Raw genomic sequence first — 21,725 nt, 5'->3', positions numbered from 1 at the left:
ACAAACCTAAAGTTCGCCCAAATAGATATCTTGGGTAACTCGTATGATATATACCATCATCCGATCACCTCCGTATTCACCTCATTATTGCATGTTGTTAAGTTGTTGAATCAATAATCTTTCTATGCTCCGTGTTTTTAAAGCTCACCTTGTTGGGGTTTTCTACTTCCTTAAGATGCTCGTTACGTTTTAGCAGTTTAAAAAACTTTCATAAGATCCAATAAGTCACCTTCAAAATTAATTAAACTATAAAAATTAGATAATTAAATTATTAAAAAAAAACTATATGAGTTATGTGCTCCTTCTACTGATCCTTTGCATATACTTTTGTTTGAAATCATCTTTGGACAAGTCGGATATTAACTTCTATGTTAACGAAATCACATAGATCCCATGAATAGTTGGAGAAGATGGAATTCTTGTAGAGCTTCAAAGAGGAAAAAGAAAGATTAGAATAAATACCAGGGTACTCTGACTCAACCACTTTGATGTCCAAGTCAGTCTGTCGCCTGGAGCTGGAGAAGAAGAAAAAGAATAACGAAGGAAGGTGGGAGCTAGCGAATGAGGTTAGTCGGGCTAAACTTACTTGCGCCCGTGAAAAGTTGAGTTATTATATGAAGTCATAAGAGGAGATGTCACATCGACGATAAGAAGAATATCCCATTATTATGATAATTGAGGATTTCATCACCCATATTTAGTACAGTACAAGGCTATGTTGTATTAATGGAGTAGATGATCCACCACTAAATACTTTATCATTCAACGCATCGTTTGAGCGGTGGTTCGACAAGATAAGTGAAGGAGGTGATGATAAAGTGGGGTTACTTGAGCAGAAGTGCGGATTTGGCGACTGAGACTGAGGAGTCGCCCTCTGTATTGGAGATTACAGAGTTAATTAGAAATAGAGCTAGTGGAGCACAATGCTAGTTGGGAATCAAGAACGGGGCTAGTTAGGAATCAAGCATGGGGCCAGTCGGGAGTCCAACACGGAGCCAATCCCCCGTGAAGTTGATTGCTTTGTCGGACACGAAATCGATCGGGAATCAAGCATGGGGTCAGTCAGGGCATCTGATGTGTTAGCTCTCCCTTGAATCAAATTTTGACTTTCTTAATCAAGATATATAAGTCTATAACAATATATTTAATACATACACTAGTATCATTGATAAAATTAACTTAAATCCTTTAACAAATATATCAAAATAAAACTACTTAACCCAACTAATTAAAAGGATCTTTGTACTAATAAATATATCAATAATTTATTAGGTAATTTCTTGAACCGCACCTCTTTTGAAAAAATAAACTCCATACAATTTATTAGGCACTTACTTTTTTAATATAATAAAAATACTCATAACGGTATTAATTTTTTTATTTTAAAGTTGAAATTTTATTATCTTAGATAAATAATAATTGTCAGTTATCTTACACGAAATAATTAGTTTTTAAACTACCACATATATATTTTTTTTGAAAAATTATTTTTCCATGCCTATTATATTTAAATTTATTATAATTAATTTTATAGAAAACTATTTCTTTAATTTAAAATAAGGAAATTTTGGGCCGTCAAAAGTTTATACCGTAAAATAACTAAAGGCACTATACTATTCAAAAAATAACATCTTATTATAGATTTTTTTAGGTTATAAGAGTGCATGTACTTTAATAAAAAATAGAATTTGTCAGTCTTACACAATCGATCTTATGATCATCTGTGAGGAGGTAAATTGAAAAGTTACAATTGACCACTACGAGAAGAGCATTGTCTCGACTTCGTTGAGATTCAACCCTTGTTCACTTTAATAAATCTGTATCATAATAATCAACTCAACCATGCCTCAAAGTTAACCGTAAATGTACTAACGTACAACATAATGTTGAGTGACATTTTACACTATACGTTAATGATTCAATATTTATTGTTTTTAAAGTGCTAGAATAAGTATTGTGGAGAGTTATGGTGCTAGAATAAGTATCGTGGAGAGTTGTAAAATTTAAAAGAATATAAAAATTTTATAGCGTCCATTGCATTTAAAGAATTTAAAATTTTTATAACATTGGGGCGTCCATCATAATTCATCTCTATTTTTCGATTTAAAATTCCACGGATACTCTTAGTCGATATTTTTCTTATATTAAAAATTCACGATGAGCTTACATTCATCGATTCAAGTAATTTTTCACTAGGAATATTTTTTTTAATGCTGGAAGAATTCACTTATACTATCGATTATCATTTTTTTTAATGTCCTATAGCTTTTACTCGATTCCATTAAAAATATGTTTTAATATAAATCTTACCCTCGGAAATTCACTGTCAACCTTATTTATCTAAAAAATTGGAATTTCAATTTTAAAAATTAAAAGGAAATAATTTATAAAACCTAAGAGCTTTTTGGATAAATAAAAAACAAAAAGACCATTAGAAAATTTAAAAGTCGGAGCACATTTTAGAAATGCTAAAAAAATAAAATGCAATTAAAACAAAATCTAATTTAGAAAGTTTGGTTAGCAATAAATTTTTAAACTTATAAAATATAGCATAAATTAAGAACAATAATTTTTAAATTTATAAAAATTTAATAAAATTTATTACAAATTTATTATAGGGTCCATGACAATTATACTTATTAATCAACATCAATGATAGATTTTCAATCTTTTTTATTTCAAAAAATATCAAACACATTTAAATTAAAACTAATATATTTTTAGAAGACATATCTAAGATAATCATATTTATTATAATAAATTTTTAAAATTATAATGACTTGATAAAATTTATCATAAATTTATTATAAGACAGACTTAAGATAATAATATTTATTAATTAATATCACTAATCAATTTCTAGAACTCTTATGATAAAATATAATTTTTTAACTTTTTGAACAGTATAAAGATAATACTTGATGGATTAAAAAATTTAGAATCATTTTAATTCAAAATTAATAAAAAATTTAAAGGTACAATTGTAAATCTACGTAATTATCTGGATTCGCGATTCAATAAATAAAATGCCGCTATAAATGCTGACGCATCCAAATTTAAGACCCCACGTGAGGCCCACTACGTATCCACGTGAGGCCCACTACGTATCCACGTGAGGGTCGGTTCTCTGTCTCAACGAACAAAATATCCGCTCTAAATAAACGTGAGCGATGGAGGTATTTTACTTATTTATTTGCATGCATGAAAAATAATGTATGTTCTGATATCATTTTTTTATTCAAAGAATATTTGTTTTTTCTTAAAATCCATTTCAACTTTATGACGTCATCTCCATTGTAATAAACTCACTTTATTTGAGGAGAATGATCGTAATAAAAAAACAATCTTTTTTAGTTTTTTTCAGGGTTCTTGCACGAGCATGGAGCATGCAGCATGTGAGCATGGAGCATGGAGGATCTCTGACCGTCCGTGTAGTGATCCGACAGCATAGATTGCTCTTCCATTGCGTTATTCTGCTCACATTCTCTCTCCAATGGAGCTGCCAGAAGGGGCTCGGAGTGCTACTGTATAAAAGACACATGGTGTTCCAATGGGGAATGACAGAGTGGATCGACGATTGCTAGGCGTTTCGATGTTAGAGATTTAGTTAAAAATCGTAGTTTTTTGCTCTGATCTCTCTGATTCCTCAATGAAGAGCGGAAGTTTGCGTGTTTGGACTCAATCTTCGTGTTCTCTGAGCTTGATTCGAGGAGCTTGAGCTCTGAACTACGAAATGATGTATCTTGTCGATTTTATAGTGAAAGATACCATTTTGTTTGCTGGAAACCAAGTCTTTTAGTTTTTGAGGTTTGGAGCTGCTAAAGCTGCATTTTTCCCTCCCTTGTTTCTTCCATTTTCTTAGCTTTTGAGTTGATTTTTTCCCTTGCTATAAAAAACTGATCTTGATGTCGAATATGGGAGTTCGGTCTATGATCGGGAGCAGTGGGGATGGTTTTGGCGGACAGGATTTCGAGGACTCGATGGGATTGTCGTTGAGGGAACGGAGAAGGCAAGAGGAGAGGGATAAAGAAAGGGAGCTCAGTGTTTTTCGGAGTGGATCCGCGCCGCCCACCGTCGAAGGTTCTCTCACGGCCGTGGGAGAGATCTTTAGGCGCGAGAGTGCACTGGGCATGCCAGATTTTTCCACTGTAAAGAATGGGTATGAGATTTCACCGGAGGAGGAACTCCTTTCCAATCCGGCGTACATCTCCTACTATTACTCGAATATGAATCTGAACCCCCGTCTGCCGCCGCCAGTTCTCTCGAAGGAGGACTGGCGATCCACACAGAGGCTACATGCGGGAGACTCTTTGATGAGAGGGATGAACGATGGGATAACCAATGGAGGGGAGGAAGAGGATGCAAGATCTCCTTTCGCTAAACAGGCAATCTTTAGTGCGCTGGAGGAGCAACTGGCAAAGCAAAGAAAGATTCCTGGATCAGGGGAACTGGTGGATAGAGGAGATGGATTTAATGGTCTATCCCGTGGGCGCCAGAAGAGTTTTGCTGATGTAGTGCAGGTAATCCATTAATATTACTCGCTATAAACATGCAGTTCTGCTTGTGTATATTCAGGTTCAACAGTTTTGGGTATATTGTAATTGCACATTGATAGCTCAAATTACTATTATGCTTCCTTGTATTTGGGCAGGGCATTTTTTTTAAGAAATACTTTATTGCTTTGATTCAGTTTTTTCTTTTTACTTAGGTAAATTCTCTGGAAACTATGGTCTGTCTGAGAAAGATAATGCATAAAACTTAGACGCTAGAGTTGAATCTGTATTTGGGCATATATCTTTCCAGACGTTGATTTGGTATGATCTAAATGCCAATTTAGTGTCCACGTGATTTGCTGCTTCTATTTTTCAATGAAAGTTGACCTCTTTTGATTTGCTTTGTTTGTGTTCCTACAAGAAACAGAATAACCTGCTGGTTAACTCAGATCAACCACCATGATCAGTTTGTTGGAATATTTTGTCGGTATATGACAGGGTATATATAAATCATGAATTATTTCCATGGATCCTTTTGGTTTAAGTATGTTGGATCTTCAGTGTTGTCACTAAAATCCCTTTGCAGAAAGTTATAAGAATGAAACAAATGGTTTTCCATGTTGGTTTTGTCGAAAATATGAAATTGCAGGGTCACTTAACTTCCATTGGCTTAGTGGACCATAGTTCTAGAAAGATTACATTGTCAACTCAAGTGTTGAAAAAAAAAACAAGAAAAGGAAGTGTGACTTAATAACTTTGGTAGATGCCAAGTTCCTTCTCTGATAATTAGACAGCTTAGTGAACCATACATATAGCAGTTAGTATACGAAAAGATTGCTGGTCAGTGTGTCGCCAGGCCCAACAGGCCCATCTTCAACCCAATACCAGAAATCTTTATTTTATTTAATTTGAGTGGTTTTCAGCATGGCAACTTCTGAAACAATAATGCAGCTGCGATTTTCTCGCATTGGGAGTGTTCCAGAGCCTAGAGGATAGGATGTCTTGCAGTGCATGTGGAAGGTGTGGGAGAGTATTTATAAGTCAATCAATTAAGGTGCTGGTATTTATAACGCAGGGAGACCACTTCTGTAAAAAAGCCACAACTAATCTTATTTTGTGAGTTTTTTTGTTTTGTTTGTGTGTGTGTAAAATAAGACATATTCACATTGCCGATCAGTTCCTGAAACATGTACTGTAAACATGATGATAATGGTTACTCTTAAGCTTTGTTTTTTCCCATCCGAAGTTAACAATGCAGACGGAAACATTGCTGAAGACTTTAGGAGACAAATGATCTTAGTTTAGCTAGATTAACTCAGAATTTGTAAAATTCACTAAAGTAATCTAAATTAAGAACTATTGTTTTTCTTGACATTCTTGCCTCTAAAAGTAGAATGTGATTAAAAGCTAAAAGTAGACGGAGGCAAGTGAACCAGCCTTGGTCATGATGCATTTGTTTTTTCATGTGGTGCAAGAAGCATGTAGTGATCAATTCTCTTAACTGCATTGTATTTTTCTTTCTTTTCTTATGAATGGATGGCATGTTGTCAGAGATAAAGTTGTGATGAAAAGTTAGTGATTATTATTTTTTATGGCTGTGATTAGCAGAAGCACACACATAGTCATAACTAGATATTGATAAGTGGATTTCGGTGTCATCTAGACCTGAAAAGTATGTGGTTCCTTACCTTGGTGATAGTGCGTTCACATACATAAAAACCCTTTCAATTGGTCTTTATATTGTTGCCCTGTTTGTTGTGCTTTGAAAGATTTTGATATTAGTAGTGATGTAGACTTATATAGAATTGAATGGATGGAAAAAAAATCATGTAGCCGACCTAGATAGTTAGGGGGACTTTTGATTGTTTTTTGTTATATTGTTGCTCTGTTTTTGAAAGCGGACATAAATAGCTTTTGCATGCAAGTTTTTTTGCTGTCTGTACATAATATTTTATATTGATATTTGTGCTGGATAGAATCATCCTTAGTATAATTTGACTATTGAATTTTTTAGCATGAAGTTGTGTGCAAAAGTCCAAGTTCAAGCCATTCCTTTTGCCCTGCAAGTTGTGATGCTTTTGTTAATGGTCTTGAACCATTAGCTTCTTCCAACACACGGTTTGCATCACACAAAGTATGTACATCTGTAGATGGAGAAGGATTCGTTGCAAATCTACAAAGTGACAATGGGCATGAGAAAGTTGGTACATCATTCTCTCACAGTTATGCATCTGTGGTCAGCTCCTCTCTGCAGCAAAGCATTACTATGGATACCAAGCATGCTGCCAGGGCTACTAGTCTGTGCTTCCCCCAAATTGGTTCTAGCATTGGCACCCTTGACAGGATAACACAGAGTTCATCTTCCTTCAATGTTTTGCCATCGGATACAGTTGAAACTGATGATGTTTCATCTTCTTTATCCAATATTAATTTATCAACTTCTGGTTCAATAGTTGATGAAAATATCACAAAGTCAAAAAATCTGCAAAAATTTGATGATAGTCAGAATCTTCTTTTTGCTTCACATTTGGGCCAGAACAAGGTTGAGACACAACCTATCCTCAAGTGTTCTGATCAAGAATGTTTTGATACTCAGGGTATTCCAAAGTCTAGGAAGCTTGCTTACATTCATTCCCTTAGAAGTTCTGGAGGTCAAGTGGACTCGAGAACTTCAAGTTCAGGTTTAAATGGGTTAATTGAATCTCAAAAATATCCTGCTGCCCCTACCAATTCATATCTGGAAGTGCGCTCATGTCATGTAACTGCAAATGGTGGTTTGTCTTCTCCCTATGAGAATGTTGATGCATCTTTTACAATTTCTGGGCTGAATGCAGATTCTGAAAATCCAGGATTGTCGGCAAGAATGATCAATCATGTTGGCTTGGAAACTTTGCCTTTGACAGTGGAAAATACTAATATCTCATCTCCAATTGCATCTCCTAGTATGTGGTTGAGGACTTTAGGAGGTGGAGTTTTTTCACCACAAAATTCAGTTGGGCAAGCAGATTTTCAAACTCGTATTAGATTAGGCAATCCAACTGTTCTTCAGACATCCCTTAATGATTCAATTCATGTTGAACAGATGATGGCTGCTGAATATGCTGCTTATGTGGCAGCTAACTCTTCTGATCCTTCCTTTGAGAGTGGTTATCTAGGCCCATATGCAGATTTACTTGGGATCCAGAAAGCTTACATCGAGTCTTTATTTCAAACACAGAAGCAGTATGCTATGCCAAATCTGGCTAAATCTGGGGTTCTAGATCATAATTATTATGGTAACCCAGGTTTTTGCGTCGCCACTTCATATCCTGGAAGTCCTTTAGCAAGTTCTATTTCTTCTCCGTTTGCACCTGGCAGCCCTCTTAATTTTGGTGAGAAAAATGTGTGTTATTCTCCTAACTTAAGAAATCTAACTGGAGGTGTTCTGGGCTCTTGGCATTCTGAAGCTGTGAATAAGATAAATGCACTTTTTCCATCATCTATCTTGGATGAATTCAAGAGCAACAAAACCAGATGCTTTGAGCTTGCTGAAATTGCCGGCCATGTGGTTGAGTTTAGGTATTTGATAATCTAATTTTGTCTTTATGTCCTAATTTTTTTCACATTATCTGGATCATATGACCTCTAAAGTACATCCATCAACATCATAAAATTTCCAACTTGCACAAAAAAGGAAAATTCAGAATCTAGAAGGTTGTATTACATCACATCCATGGGCTATGTTATTGTGTTATTATATACACCAAAGCTTCTGAGAACATTTCAATAGCACTGCTGATTTGGTTTTTATAATGCCATCATTTGTATAGCAGTTGCACTGCATTTATAGATTAACCACCATAATTCTGTCCTTTTGCCTTATCTTTATCTTAAAAGCTGCTATATAGTGCCATCTGTTCTTGTAGTTATGTTGAGCAACTGCAGCTTATGAACTAACAAGAGCTGTGAGTGTCATCTACTTGCCATTTGCTGTATATATCTTATTCCAGCCTTCCCACAGCTATTAGTGATGCAGACATTGCTATTCGATTTCTATTTATTTCTTTAATTGTGTATCTCCTTTTTTATTGGCCTTAGGATTTTTTTTTGGTCTTTTCTTGCTATCCACCTAGTATAATTCATGCATTTTAGATCTTCCTTTGATAGGCCAAAGAATCTAATCTGCCATATTGGCGATACTATGTTTTACTGTTGCTATATCAATATCTTTAGAATCTCAGTAGTACACTTCCAATATGTCACTGTTCCAGAATTTGTCATTATCATGTGAATATTAAAACTGAGATTAACCTTCCTATTCAGTACTGACCAGTATGGGAGCCGTTTGATACAGCAGAAACTTGAAACAGCTACTACCAAAGAAAAAAACATGGTTTTTGATGAGATTATGCCTCATGCTCTATCTTTGATGACTGATGTGTTTGGGAATTATGTGGTCCAGAAGGTACCAGCTTGTTATTTACGTGGATTTTTTTTGGATGAATTCCTTCAAAAAAGGCTCACAAACTATCTCCCTTTCAGTTGTTTGAACATGGCTCATCAGCTCAGAGAAGGGAATTAGCTAACCATCTCAACGGACATGTACTGGCACTCAGCCTCCAGATGTATGGTTGTCGAGTGATACAGAAGGTACTCTTTAGTTCCTTGGGATTCATAATGTTGGCACTTGTTTTGGTGAATTCTATCAAGTTTCTAGTCCCTTGGATCATTTACCTCCTCCTTAGTCCAAATTTTCTTAAGATATAAGATCTCAAACTACAATGCATGACCCCATCAAAACAGACTAAGAATAAATCTTGTTGATTTATTGATCAATTAGAAAATTGTGTTATCATGCTTGCAGCAGTGATCATGTTGGCAGCGAGGTATCGCTGGTTATATCTTTGGGGTGGACAATCCGTATGAAAGGAATGGATCTTTGCCTTGAATACAAATCTGAATTGACCTCTAACTTGCATTTTTTTCTTTCTCGCTCTTGCTTCTTTTTTTTTATTATTTGGACAAAGATTTGGTCTGAGTTCGATGGAAGCATTATTTTGGGCTTAGCAAAACAGTTCACTTGTTGATACAGGCAATAGAAGTAGTTGACTTGGATCAGAAGGTACAAATGGTCTCAGAACTTGATGGGCATGTCATGCACTGTGTACGCGATCAAAATGGGAATCATGTCATTCAAAAGTGTATTGAGTGTGTTCCACAGGATGCAATTCAGTTTATCATCTCAACATTCTATAATCAAGTTGTGACACTATCTACTCATCCATATGGTTGTCGTGTTATACAGGTTCTGCAGTTTTTCACTTTCAACTTCCCTTGTAACAGCTCTCACAACATATCTGTTTGAATATTTACTGGTATTCCATTCTTGCTTTCGTCACAGAGAGTGCTGGAACACTGTGATAATCCTAATACTCAGCAGATTGTCGTGGATGAGATTTTACAATCTGTTTGCATGCTGGCTCAGGATCAGTATGGTAATTATGTTGTGCAGGTTGGTCGTTTCCTTTACTAATCCACTTTTTCTTTGTGGTATCAGCTTCAACATGTCTAAAAGTTGTCCCATGCTTATGTTTTATGAACAATTTGTTTCTATTAACTCATAGTTAAGTGATAATTATACTTTCTTTTAAAGTTGTAACTAAATTTATTTCATAAAGTTAACTGTGATCCCACTTAAGAAACTTATAGATGTCTTCTACTCTTTCTAATGTATCCACAGCAACATGTTCTCTTGTTTATAACAATGCTATCCTTTTGTAGCAAATATTAATATTTCAATATGCATAAAATTGACACTTAATGATGGTACAAAAATAAATTTCTTGTTTAATATTTGGTAGAGCAGCTTCAATTGCTCAGTTTAGCTCCTTCCATTAGTTCCATGCTTTTGCTGAAGTAACTCCACAAAGCTTTGCTGGGAATTTGACATCTACCATTTATTGGGTGGCACTGTACATAAAGGGTACACGTTCTTCATTTGAAGCTATCCGAACTCTATGTTACTTTTAACTGATGTCACGCCTTAGCTGCTGCTGCATTACTGGTAAATTCTTGAGGATTTGGTCCATGATTACTCTTGCTACAGCTTGCCAAAATTTTATATGTTTTATAATGTGCAATATTTCGGAGGTTGTGAGTTCTACTCGGTTTCATGTTTAAAACTATGATATTTGAACTTTTCACACGAGTTTTGTAACATAGTTTTCACAAAGCATATATCTTGGCAGCATGTGTTGGAGCATGGAAAGTCTGATGAGCGGTCCGTGATTATTAGTAAATTAACCGGACGAATAGTACAGATGAGCCAGCAAAAGTTTGCTTCAAATGTTATTGAAAAATGCTTGATTTTTGGCGATCTTCAAGAACGAAAGCTCTTGGTAAATGAGATGCTGGGATCAACTGATGAGAATCAGCCACTCCAGGTTAATTCCCTTTTCCTTGCATGCATTTTTGCTGAACTATCATGATTCGATGTGTTTGCTTTTGTTTAGCGTAAGTTCCCTTTAAAATTTTTACAGTAGTAATTAACTGACACTCTTATTTCTATAAACTTAAGGATCCTTATCAAATTCTTTGTTGTTAAGCTTAACAAAATACTTTCAATATCTAGCTTTGATCGTTGGAGTTATTGTTGGCAAGATTAGTGGATCTCGGTAAGGTTCGACTGAGTTGGATTGAGATCGACATCTCCAATGATTTCTCAGACGCCATGCCGAGAATCTCTCAAATCTTGTGTGATCGAGTGTAATTTGATGAGATTTTATGCTACATCAGCTGAAATCATTTGAAAATGAAGGATTTTAAATAAGACAAGAAAAAGTAGTTAAAATTCGGAGGCGAGACAATGCTATCTTAAGATAAATTTTCAGTCTCTCATGTAGGTCGGTTCAGATTTCTACCCCAAGAACAACCATGGGTAGTGTCATCGACCAAATTGTTACATAACTTTTCTTCTGTTGGAAATTTGGTAATTGACCAAGTAGGATTCCTTAAGAAGAGTTGGACAAGGATAATCTATTTCGCAAGTAGATTCTCGATTACCAAATTATTTGTTGGTTGGGTCTGAGCCGAATGCAACATAGATGAAAGGCATCAAATTGTTTGGCGCAAAACTCTCTAGTTGACCAATGATTTTGTCTTCGGAAAAGTTCAATAGAGGGCACATATTAGGCTCAAGCAACCATTATCAAAACCGGAGGCCTTTTGTCGTATATTGACGTGTACATGAGTGTCCCTAGATGCCTCCTCAGTTCTATAAAATGACGACCCTTAGCCAATCTAATGGACCAAGCAATCTAATTGCCTCTAGTATAGCTTTGCATTCCACTCTCCTGTTTGTCTGTTAGTGAGTTTTAAAGTGTGAAAGGTTCAAAGGTCGACGGGATTTGGAGTGCTATTATTCCGCAGAGGAGGGTGTTACAGTTATCATGTCACCATGAGCATCATAGCAGAGCAATTATCTCCCAAGATACACTAATCTTTACAGGAATACAACATTCAAAATCCTGTAGTCCGTCAAACCTTCCACGCTTCTACTCATGAAATAGCTTATCCTTGCCCGATCCACTTTTCATGAACGGATCGTATTTAGTCAAATTACCAAATTTTCTACATCTACTCTTGTATATTCTGCCCCCCAGAGAACAATCTTAGATTTTTACAATGACTGAGCTCTACATATGATTTATTTAATTAAAGTTATGTCAATTAATGTAGCCATCCTCATCGAATAAATTGCCATTGCCTGTTAGTAATTAAAAACTAATCAGTTTCTATTCCTATTTTCTATATTGTGATGGGAATTCAATGTTTGTTTGGAGAGTGTCATGCTTTCTCACCATCTCTTGTATGCTTTCAAATTTCATATTAATCTACTTCCATTTTCGGAGTTGAAGTCTGTCTTGAAAATTTTGAGACTACTTTGGATACTTGATTTGTTCTTTGAATATAGCAAAGAGACAACTGCACAGTCTGCGTGTCTTATATTATTCATGTGCCCCTACAAAATCGATGGCAGGCGATGATGAAAGATCAGTTTGGTAACTACGTTGTACAGAAAGTATTAGAGACTTGTGACGATCAGCAACGAGAGCTGATCCTCTCACGAATAAAGGTTCACTTAGACGCGCTGAAAAAATACACTTACGGGAAGCATATAGTTGCCCGTGTAGAGAAACTCATCGTCGCCGGCGGTGAGTGTTCATCAGTTTTCTTTGTTTCCTTTGATTCTTACACTCATCTTTGTGTTTCAGAATGCTTTTATAGAAGTCTTTGCCCAATATCTTTTTCTGAAACTCTAATTCTCAAACGAAAATATAGATGCACGGAGCAAGAATTATTTGTTCTTTTATTTCATTTTTGTGCCTGCAGAGAAGAGGATTGGACTCCAGTGCACCACATAAAAACATTCCTCCTAGAGTAGCTGTTAATACGAATAACATAAACTCTGTTATAGCCATTTCTGTACATTCAATGTACTCTACGGATAGAGGAATACATAGAGTTGAACATAGTAAAATAAGAAATTGAAAGATTTCGTTGAAATTGTTCGTTTGTAAATTTCCCGAAAAGCTAATTATAGGTTCTTCTCTCCATCGGAACAATAGGGCTGTTATGCTTATTACTAAACTTGTTGAAGAGATGAAATAGAACCAAGGTCTATCCTTTTGATCAGAGGTTGAATCGATCATCAGAAGAAGAATTAGGCCAAAAATTAGGATACATTCTGGGAAAATGAAACTTCCATGGAAGAGAAGCAAATGATTTTATAATTGTAAAGAATGAATAACTATTTTGTTCAAGAGAGTTTATTCCTCATTCCCTTGTTTCATCATTGTGATTACTTGGAAGGAGGAGAAATTGGTGAAAGGTAAGAGGAGGAAAGCAGGGGAGAAAAAGAGTCCAAAGTTGATGATTATTTAGGGTGATATTGTTCAAGGATGAAAACTCTATAAATTTATTGATATTTGATAAGGATCGTTGATGATTACCTTGAGGGTGATTTATTGAAATGGAATGATAATGTTCTCCTCCGTAATGATCAATTGTAATTTACTTCTATAAATAGTCATGAGATTGATCATGTGGAGTTATTAGGATCACATATTTCACTTTTTTAACGTTTTGCTAGAGAGGATGAGAACTCTACCTTTTCATCTCTCACTTGCAAGAACAAAATATCAACTGCGTTATGAAACATTTCCAAGGACATAATAGCACCATTTAAGAATCAATTTTCAATAACACAATCAAATTGTAACCCACGAGAAAAGCTCTGTATCACTGTTCTTCTTGATTGCCCATGGCACTGCTGCGAAAGGAATCAAAGAGGGAGATCCAGCCCTTTCCCTACTTCTACTCCAATCATCTGAAGTACTCCCTTGTTAAAAATCTGACAAAACCAGCTGATTCAGAAACTAAGACCTTTGCAAATTGGCTAAGAAAGAATGGTAGAGGAGGAGGACTCACCAGCTCCACAATGAAAATCCCAACGAGGCCGATCATGCAAACTCTAGAATTCCAAACCTCTGCAGTCCTCGTGAAGCCTAGGAATGGTTCTGTGAGCTTGGGCTCATCTTTAGGCAGCTCAACCTTAAAAATTTGACCACCAAAGACTAGTTATTAAGCTGATTGTAAAGCTTTTGTTTTTTAGTTGGGGATAGCGATTACATACCCCAGCAGGAAGCTTGGCAGCTCTTACACTGAAAGATTTTGGCCTGTTGAGGTGGGGAAGGCAAGAGGAATTCCTTCTGGGAAGACTTGAGAAGGATTGATGTGGAAGAAAGGTGGGTGGTGAAATGGTCGCCATGCTTCTAGTTTGGGATTCCTCTCTAAGCTTTCTTCAAACTCTGCTTCTGGTGCTGGTGCTTCTTCTTCTTCCCCATGTGGAACTGTAGCCTTATCACGAATGTTGGACTCCAATGGCTGTGTGTGTTCCTTTGAGGACCACAAACGTGCAGCAAAGCTCCCTTAGTAGCTTATTTCTCTTGTGGACGACAAAACTCCAGCCTTTAGCTCAATTGGACGTGTATTTTTTTTTCTTTACTTTATTATTTAAAAAGCAACTTAAAACTTTTTTTGAGCAAAAATAAAATGATGTCCTAAATTATATAAATCGTAAAAAGGATGATTTTTTTCAAAAAATAAAAAATCAAAATCAAAAGAATGCTTCATCAGATTTTTTTTTTATCATGGAAATATCCTTATTTTCAATATGATTGTAACAATAGCTGGTACAATATTATTTTTTATTTTTAACACTATTATAATCACTACAACTGACTGTTACAATGTATAACAGTTAATATAATAATGTTGTAATATTGTATATATTATTATAATAAAATACTCTTTATCATTTTGGTCAAAATGACTTAAAACTTCATTAAATCAATTTAAGTAGCTGGTACAATTGTTTTAAAGTAATTTTGATCCACTTAAAAATTATTTTGATGAAGTTTAAGCAATTTTGATCAAATTGATAATAATATTTTGATATAATAATATTTTTAATAATAATATTGGTTAAAGTGAAATAATCAATTTTTTATATTATAACAGATATACTGAATAACTATTATACCATTATCAAGTACTGTTATAACAACACTAGAATATGGGGTATTTTTATTTTTTTTTTCCTTCTTAATTTTCCTTAATAGAATTTAGGAAAAAATTTGCATGTTATATCTTGCTATAACATTGTGCTCCTAAATATTTACTAAAGATAGTTTTTTTTTTAAAAAAAGTGCCAAATAAATCCTTGGGTTTTGGAAATTTGATTTATTTCAATTTGTATAAGGTAAAATATATAACGTATGATTATTGATTTGCATACTTGATAAAATTATTAATTTTGATTTGATTTTAGTTTTACACAACTTTAAAATAGAACCTAACCATTAATTATCACAATTTGTTAGTGTTATTTACTTTTTAATTTTTTTATTAATATTAACCTTAAATTATAATTTTTAATCATAAATAATAATCTTGTTATTAATTTGAATAGAATTATTATTTATAAACTATTTTTAATTTTTTAATGTAATTTATATATTTTTAATTAAAAGAAATATATCAAAACTTTTGGTTTGTTTTTACACTTACCAATATGTTTTCAGTTCCTTTTGGTTTGATTTTTCTAAACCAAAATATTTAGTTTATGTATATTGTCATCACTAAATTAATAATATGTATTTTATTATATTTAAAATTAGGATTATTTATGCTTTTGTCACTAAATTGATGATATGGTTTCAGTTTAATTTGAAATGTTAAAATAAGGATTATTATATTGATTCTTAAAAAACATTAAAAGAGTAATTTAATATGATTTGTATGCTTTCCAATTATTTTAGAGTTAGGATAAATTGTCAAATATATGTAAAAATTAATTATGTGCCAACAAAAGTGCAAATCCACTAATAAACCATTCCTAGTCCTTACCCCTATCAAAATGGGCACGACATGAGGGTCAAGAGGTTCATGCCTAGCTAGTCGACCTATTTAGGGCCATACGGAGTATGATCCATGTCATGCCAAGTTAAATTAAGTTAACCTTAAGTCGGTCAATATCATTGAACTCAACTATGAGCATCATCAATTGTGTTGCACAAGTAAGCCACTCAGGCAATGGTGTATCATGCATGTTGGGTGTGAACGCACGCGCTTTTGGATTACTCTAGTGGTTGATGAAAAATTTTTGTGGGGTTGGATTGATCACATCTAAGATTAATCGAATGGTAAGAATTGCATATTTAAATTATAAACAAAAATTGTGTTGTTCAAGTAGAGATGTCAACTAAGTTGGAATATACTAAACTAAACTCGAAGTGATAATGGGCCTATGAGCCTCACTTTTCAAATTTACATGATGCTCAATGCTAGAATTTAGCATGATTGGTCAAGTCAAAAATTGATCAAACTCAAAATTATTTCATCTTTTAGATTCAAATTCAATCACAATTATCTCTTTTACTGCACTACAAAATCTTGAAATTATGAGTGCACAATAACTATTGGATCATAAATCTATCTTAGAAATTAAAAACTTAAAAACTGCTCAGTTTGGGTTAAAAAGATCATTTTTAGCATTTAGATATTGTTAAAGATGATGATGTGTCTCGCCCCGCCTGGGCATATATACTTGGACGGATTTATGCGTGGCAATCGGAGACGTGACCAAATAGGCTGGAGGACAAATCAGAGGAAGTTTTATGCTCGGGAAGTGCGATGACTTGGGAACATCTCCATCGAAAATATTCCCTGAAAGACATAGCGGCTAATTTGCTTAGGTGAAGAAGCGGTTGTCTACCGCTCAAGTAAAAATCCACCTAGGTATCTTCTCAAATAAACCCCCAAGCTCCCTTTTTTCCTAATTGACCAATTCTATAAAAGCATCCCCGCTCGAGTAAAGATCTGCCTGGGTACCTTCTCGAATAAACTCTAAAGCTCCCTCTTTTCCTAACTGACTAATTATGTAGGAGCATCATCACTCGGGAACGTCCCCAGCACACTGTCTAGACTGCAAGAACATCCCTATTTAGGGATATCTCTGTTGGACTTTGACCTCTTCCGTTTATTTCGATTAATCATTCTTGCTAATGATTCTCTAACCAGTTTGACCGATGATAGTATCCTAAGTATGACTGTAGTAGGAGTTAGTCAAAGGAGGATGATGTCACCTGACCGGTTGTACAACATCCCATATGTAGAAGAAGGGGATGATATCAGCAATGTCAACGATTGGGCACACACCAAGCCTTGTACAGTAAGGAGAGGTCAGTCATAGACCCTCACCTGTACATGTTAGAGGTGTCAGATGTTGTCTTGGACATGAGGTGACAACAGTCTTACATTTGCCCACACATGAGGTTGACTTCTGCCCATACAGGAGGCTGACAGCTAGAGCATGGGGTCGTCCACGTAGAGTTTGACTTCAGCTATATATGAGGAGGAGGAAGCCCGCCCAAGAAAAAGGACTAGCAAGCTGAGAAACCAACCACTTACTATGAGTAGCTCCAAGTCAAGGCGGTGGTTGACCCGCTCAACCGTTGTTCTTCATCTTCCATTTTTCCCAAGCCAAAGCCCTTCCTAAGCGAAAGACAATCTTCTTTTTAGTTCAAGCCCTTCTCCTAAAGAAAAGATTCTTTTTTCAGTCCCATGCTGACTTAACCATTAGAGGGGTCACACAGACAACGCCGACCCCCCATTGACAGGTGTTGATTCGTAGATCATAGATCCGCTCGCGTGCGGAATGGAGGAAGCTCTACCAATGTGAACCCAAAGGACGGGGTGTGGCCAAGTAGGAGGTCTGGAGTTGCGGAGAGGAAGATTCGTGCATGATCAAAAGCTTTGTTGGATTTTTGTAGGCAAGAGACCCGAATGGGTGCGCAAGATCAAACGTTTTATCAAATTCTAACCAAAATAGAGAACTGCGATCGTACAACCAGGGAGAGAGGTGGCGACCCACATCACTTTTGTCGTTGCTCGAGTGAATACCAACTCGGGTGAATACCAACTCGGGTGAAGACCAACTCAGGTGAATACCATCTCGGGTGAAGACCAGCTTGAGTGAATACCAACTCGGCTGAAAACTAGCTCAGGTGATTACTAGTTCGGGTGAAGACCCAGCTATGACATAGAATAATGAGAGTTATCAGCCTGCATGTTTCAAAGTAGATCGTCGAAGTGGATCAGAAGCATTATCAGATTTGAACCTGAAGGAAGTGGCGTAGCTGAGCCGGGAGTGAGTAGGAGGATTTGATCCTTATCAAAATAACATCGTTTGTGGGAAAGTGAGCGAAAGACGTTGAGAAATTCAAAGACGGGGGGTTTTAGAGTAAAGATATTGATTAATTCTGATGGCCTCTACATCCATACGCTCAACTGATTGAGCTTGGAAGGATTACATTCATTAAAGTAGTAATAGCAGCTCGATAGCAGCCTTGACAGTGACCTAGCTACATTTACTTCCTCACTTGGAGATTTTACTGGCGACGCCGTCATCACCTCCTTGTTGTGTTTTGATTAAAGCGACATCATCTACAATTGCATTTTTCTTCTATATTGCTATATCCAGTGGCTAGATCTTCTTTAACAAAGCTTGATTTACTGTCATTGTATATGAATGAAGTGTTACAAGAGAAAGACAAGCATTTTCTTCAATAAGGTTTGATGTAACTGAGGGAACCTACTCGGGCCAGTCATCTTGCCCAGGCCAATCAGTCTTCAGATGGTAACATTCTCTCTCAACCTTTTGGCTATGTCAAGTTATCTTATGGTGGTATCAGAGATACTTTGTTGCTCGGCCATGCAGGCCACACAATCATTTTCTTCTAGCTTCCCGACTAGGATTGAGTTATCTTACTTGGTGGTGTCAGAGAGACTTTGTTGCTTGATCATCCGACCACATAATCATTCTCTCCTAGTTTTCCGTCTAAGATTGAGTTATCTTACTTGGTAGTGTCAGAGACACTTGACCATTCGACTATGCGACCATTCAACCATTCTCTCCTAATTTTTTAGTTAAGATTGAGTCATCTCTCTTAGTCACCCAACCAGGATTGAGTTATCTCACTTGGTGGTGTATGAGACTCTTTGTTGCTTGACCATTCTGCCACCCGTCCAGGATCAAGTCCTCTCTCCCGATTATTTGTCTAGAATTGAGCCTTCTCTTCCAATCAAAGTTATGGATTATGCTATTATATCCTTTCCATGGATAGGTTGAGATTGATTTTGTGATGTTTGATATTATGATGTTATGGTTTTTCTGGCGCTATGATATTCATATTACTCCCGGACAAGTTGAGATTGACTTTCTGATGTTCTGTTCTTATTATCCCCTCGACTTCGAGTCAACACAGGTTTGACGGTGGTATTTGTATTCTCCCCCCAACACAGGTTTGCCGAATTTGGACCAAAACGGAGAACTGAAATCATGCAACTACAGAGAGTGTGGTGACCCACATCACTTTTGGCCCGTCAAGACTGACTCGGGTGAATACGAGCTCAAGTGAAGATCCAGTTCGGGCATAGAAGAACAAGAGTTATCGTCCTGCATACTTGACAGTAGATCGTCAGAGTATGTCAAAAGTCCTATTGAATTAGAACCTAAAGGAAGTAGTGCGACCGAGTCAGAAGTGAAGAAGAGGATTCCGTCATCGTCAAATGAATATTTATAGTTCTCTATCATTAACATTGACATGAAACACCCAACCAAATTTATTCCACAGTAATGATCAAAAGTACCGGAGAATAAAAGTTCAACGTCTCACCTAATTCAATCAGTCTGGATTAGCCTCACAATTCTGAAGCTTTGAATTGTTTCTACTCTTATCTCCACTTTTAAATGCATTCAATCGTACACGCCTAAATAGTACAGAATCCAAAGTTACGTTCGACAAATCCAAACTAACTACACAGAACAAGTCTGGTAGATTCAACAGGAATCAGCAATCATCTGGCCCCAGAAAACAAAGGTGATGAGAAGATCACATTTGTCGCAGCTGAAGAAGAAGGATACGATGAGACGAAATCATCGAACGACAAATCATATGCTTTTGCAGCGGGATTATTCACGAAGCCATCAGCAGACATGGTAGGCAATGAAGCCTCTCCCTCCAGGAACTGCACCACCTGCCTCATGCTTGGCCTGGACAGGGGGTCGGGGTGTGCGCAGAAGAGCCCCAGCTTGAGCACCAACTCCATCTCCTCGGCGGCGAATTCATTGCTCAGCAAGGGATCGCAGGCCTCCAGAATCGAATTAGCCTTCCAGCACCAGAGCACGCGGTCCACCAGGACGGGCATGTCTGGCGGAGCATGAAGCTCTATCGGCCGCTTTCCGCAGGCGACTTCCAGTAGAAAAGCTCCGAAGGCATACACGTCCGTGTGTGTGGTGGCCTTGCCTGTCTTGCTGAACTCAGGAGCGAGGTAGCCGAGCGTGCCCACGATGTGGGTGGTCTGGGGATGGCTTCCATGGTCATATAGCCGTGCCAACCCAAAGTCTCCCAGCTTTGGATTGAACTCCCTGTCAAGCAGCACGTTGCTTGCCTTGATGTCTCTGTGGATCACCACTTGCTCCCATCCTTCATGAAGGTAGAGGAGGCCCGATGCGACGCCCCTGATGATGTGAAACCTCTGAGACCAGTTCAATGGAGGCCGGCTTCTGTCGAAGAGGAACTTGTCGAGGCTGCCATTAGGCATGTAGTCGTACACCAAGAGGAGCTCGAATTGTCGCCGGCAGTAGCCGAGCAGAAGCACCAGGTGGCGGTGCCTCAGCCGCCCCATGCTCGCGATCTCCGCCACGAATTCCCGAATTCCCTGTTTCGATTCGTGGGAGATCTTTTTGACTGCGATTTCAAGGTTGGATTTTGGGAGCACACCCTTGTAGACGCGGCCGAAGCCGCCGACGCCGAGGAGGTTCTCCTCGCTGAAGCCCTTGGTGGCGATGTAGAGATCCCTGTAGGAAAAGCGATGAGGACCGTACTCGACCTCCCAGTCCTCGAGCACCTCCGCGAATTTCTCCTTCTTTTGAGGACGATGAATATGGCGCCGCCGACGAGCAGCAAGACGATCACTCCAGCTAAGGGCAATGGAATCGCCAGCGCTTTGCTGCTTTTGTGCCCTAGATGAGGAAGATGGGGAGGTTTGAGAGATCGAGCGGCGGAGCATCTCGATTTAGGGCAAAGCTCCACCCTAGAATGTAATGGCATCCGGAGGCGGCGCCGGTGGAGGAGGAGAAACCCACATACATCTCGTCCAGTATTATCGACGAGAGATTGAGCTTTGTGGACACGAGCGAGGTCCTTGGCTTCGCTTCGTGCAGCGGCGCTATCGCGATGTCGATTTGCGAGCGCTCACCGTCGTAATCGATCCAAACCTGCATCGGATGACCGCTGATAAGTTGCAGGTTCTGAAAGCTGCCATCTTTAGTGAACCCCACTGATTTCGGGGCGATGGATTTCAGGCTATTGACATCGACGCCGACGTGATTCTCGTCGATGTCGTCGAACTCTGAGTTCTTGACGGTGTCGAGCTCGACGGCGACGATGTGGTATTGAGGGCCGCCGTCGTCGGGGAAGAGGCCGAGGTGCTGGCTGGAGATGGCGGTTCTGAAGTCCGTGGAGGGGGCGAGGAGAAAGGCGAGGCCATGGCCGCTCAAGTTGGTGCTCAGCGGCCTAATGGCGAAGACGAAGGTAGTGGAGAAGGAAAACGCCATGCCGGATAAAG

At 37.5% G+C, this 21,725-nt stretch overlaps 2 protein-coding genes and 1 pseudogene across 2 annotated transcripts; 1 reads left to right on the top strand and 2 right to left on the bottom strand.

The window, feature by feature from the left end:
- Window positions 1-3,520: 3,520 nt before the first annotated feature.
- LOC141818999 (pumilio homolog 3-like) lies at window positions 3,521-12,882 on the top strand (the record flags this gene model as incomplete). Its single annotated transcript, XM_074706388.1, is given in 9 exon segments — window positions 3,521-4,520; window positions 6,508-8,051; window positions 8,796-8,937; window positions 9,015-9,122; window positions 9,565-9,777; window positions 9,874-9,984; window positions 10,721-10,915; window positions 12,511-12,685; window positions 12,864-12,882. Coding segments are annotated over 9 exon segments (3,122 nt in total), but the record flags the coding sequence as incomplete, so codon positions are not given.
- Window positions 12,883-13,631: 749 nt separating this feature from the next.
- On the bottom strand, window positions 13,632-14,451 carry LOC141819001 (light-harvesting complex-like protein OHP1, chloroplastic). The gene is made up of 3 exons (XM_074706389.1): window positions 14,167-14,451; window positions 13,962-14,084; window positions 13,632-13,884 (listed from the first exon to the last, which is right to left on the bottom strand). The coding sequence occupies exons 1-3, from the start codon at window positions 14,299-14,301 to the stop codon at window positions 13,816-13,818; spliced, it is 327 nt and encodes a 108-aa protein (XP_074562490.1). The 5' UTR covers window positions 14,302-14,451; the 3' UTR covers window positions 13,632-13,815.
- A 5,260-nt stretch (window positions 14,452-19,711) lies between these two features.
- On the bottom strand, window positions 19,712-21,714 carry LOC141819000 (L-type lectin-domain containing receptor kinase SIT2-like; annotated as a pseudogene).
- Between the last annotated feature and the right edge of the window lie 11 nt (window positions 21,715-21,725).

The sequence above is a fragment of the Curcuma longa genome, unplaced genomic scaffold (assembly GCF_044706935.1).
Source record: "Curcuma longa cultivar G26 ecotype Majalengka, Jawa Barat unplaced genomic scaffold, ITB_CL_G26_1.1 contig_27253, whole genome shotgun sequence".
NCBI classification, from domain to species: Eukaryota; Viridiplantae; Streptophyta; class Magnoliopsida; order Zingiberales; family Zingiberaceae; genus Curcuma; species Curcuma longa.
Note: the sequence above shows the minus strand (reverse complement) of the source record. Positions and strands in the feature narration are given on the sequence as shown.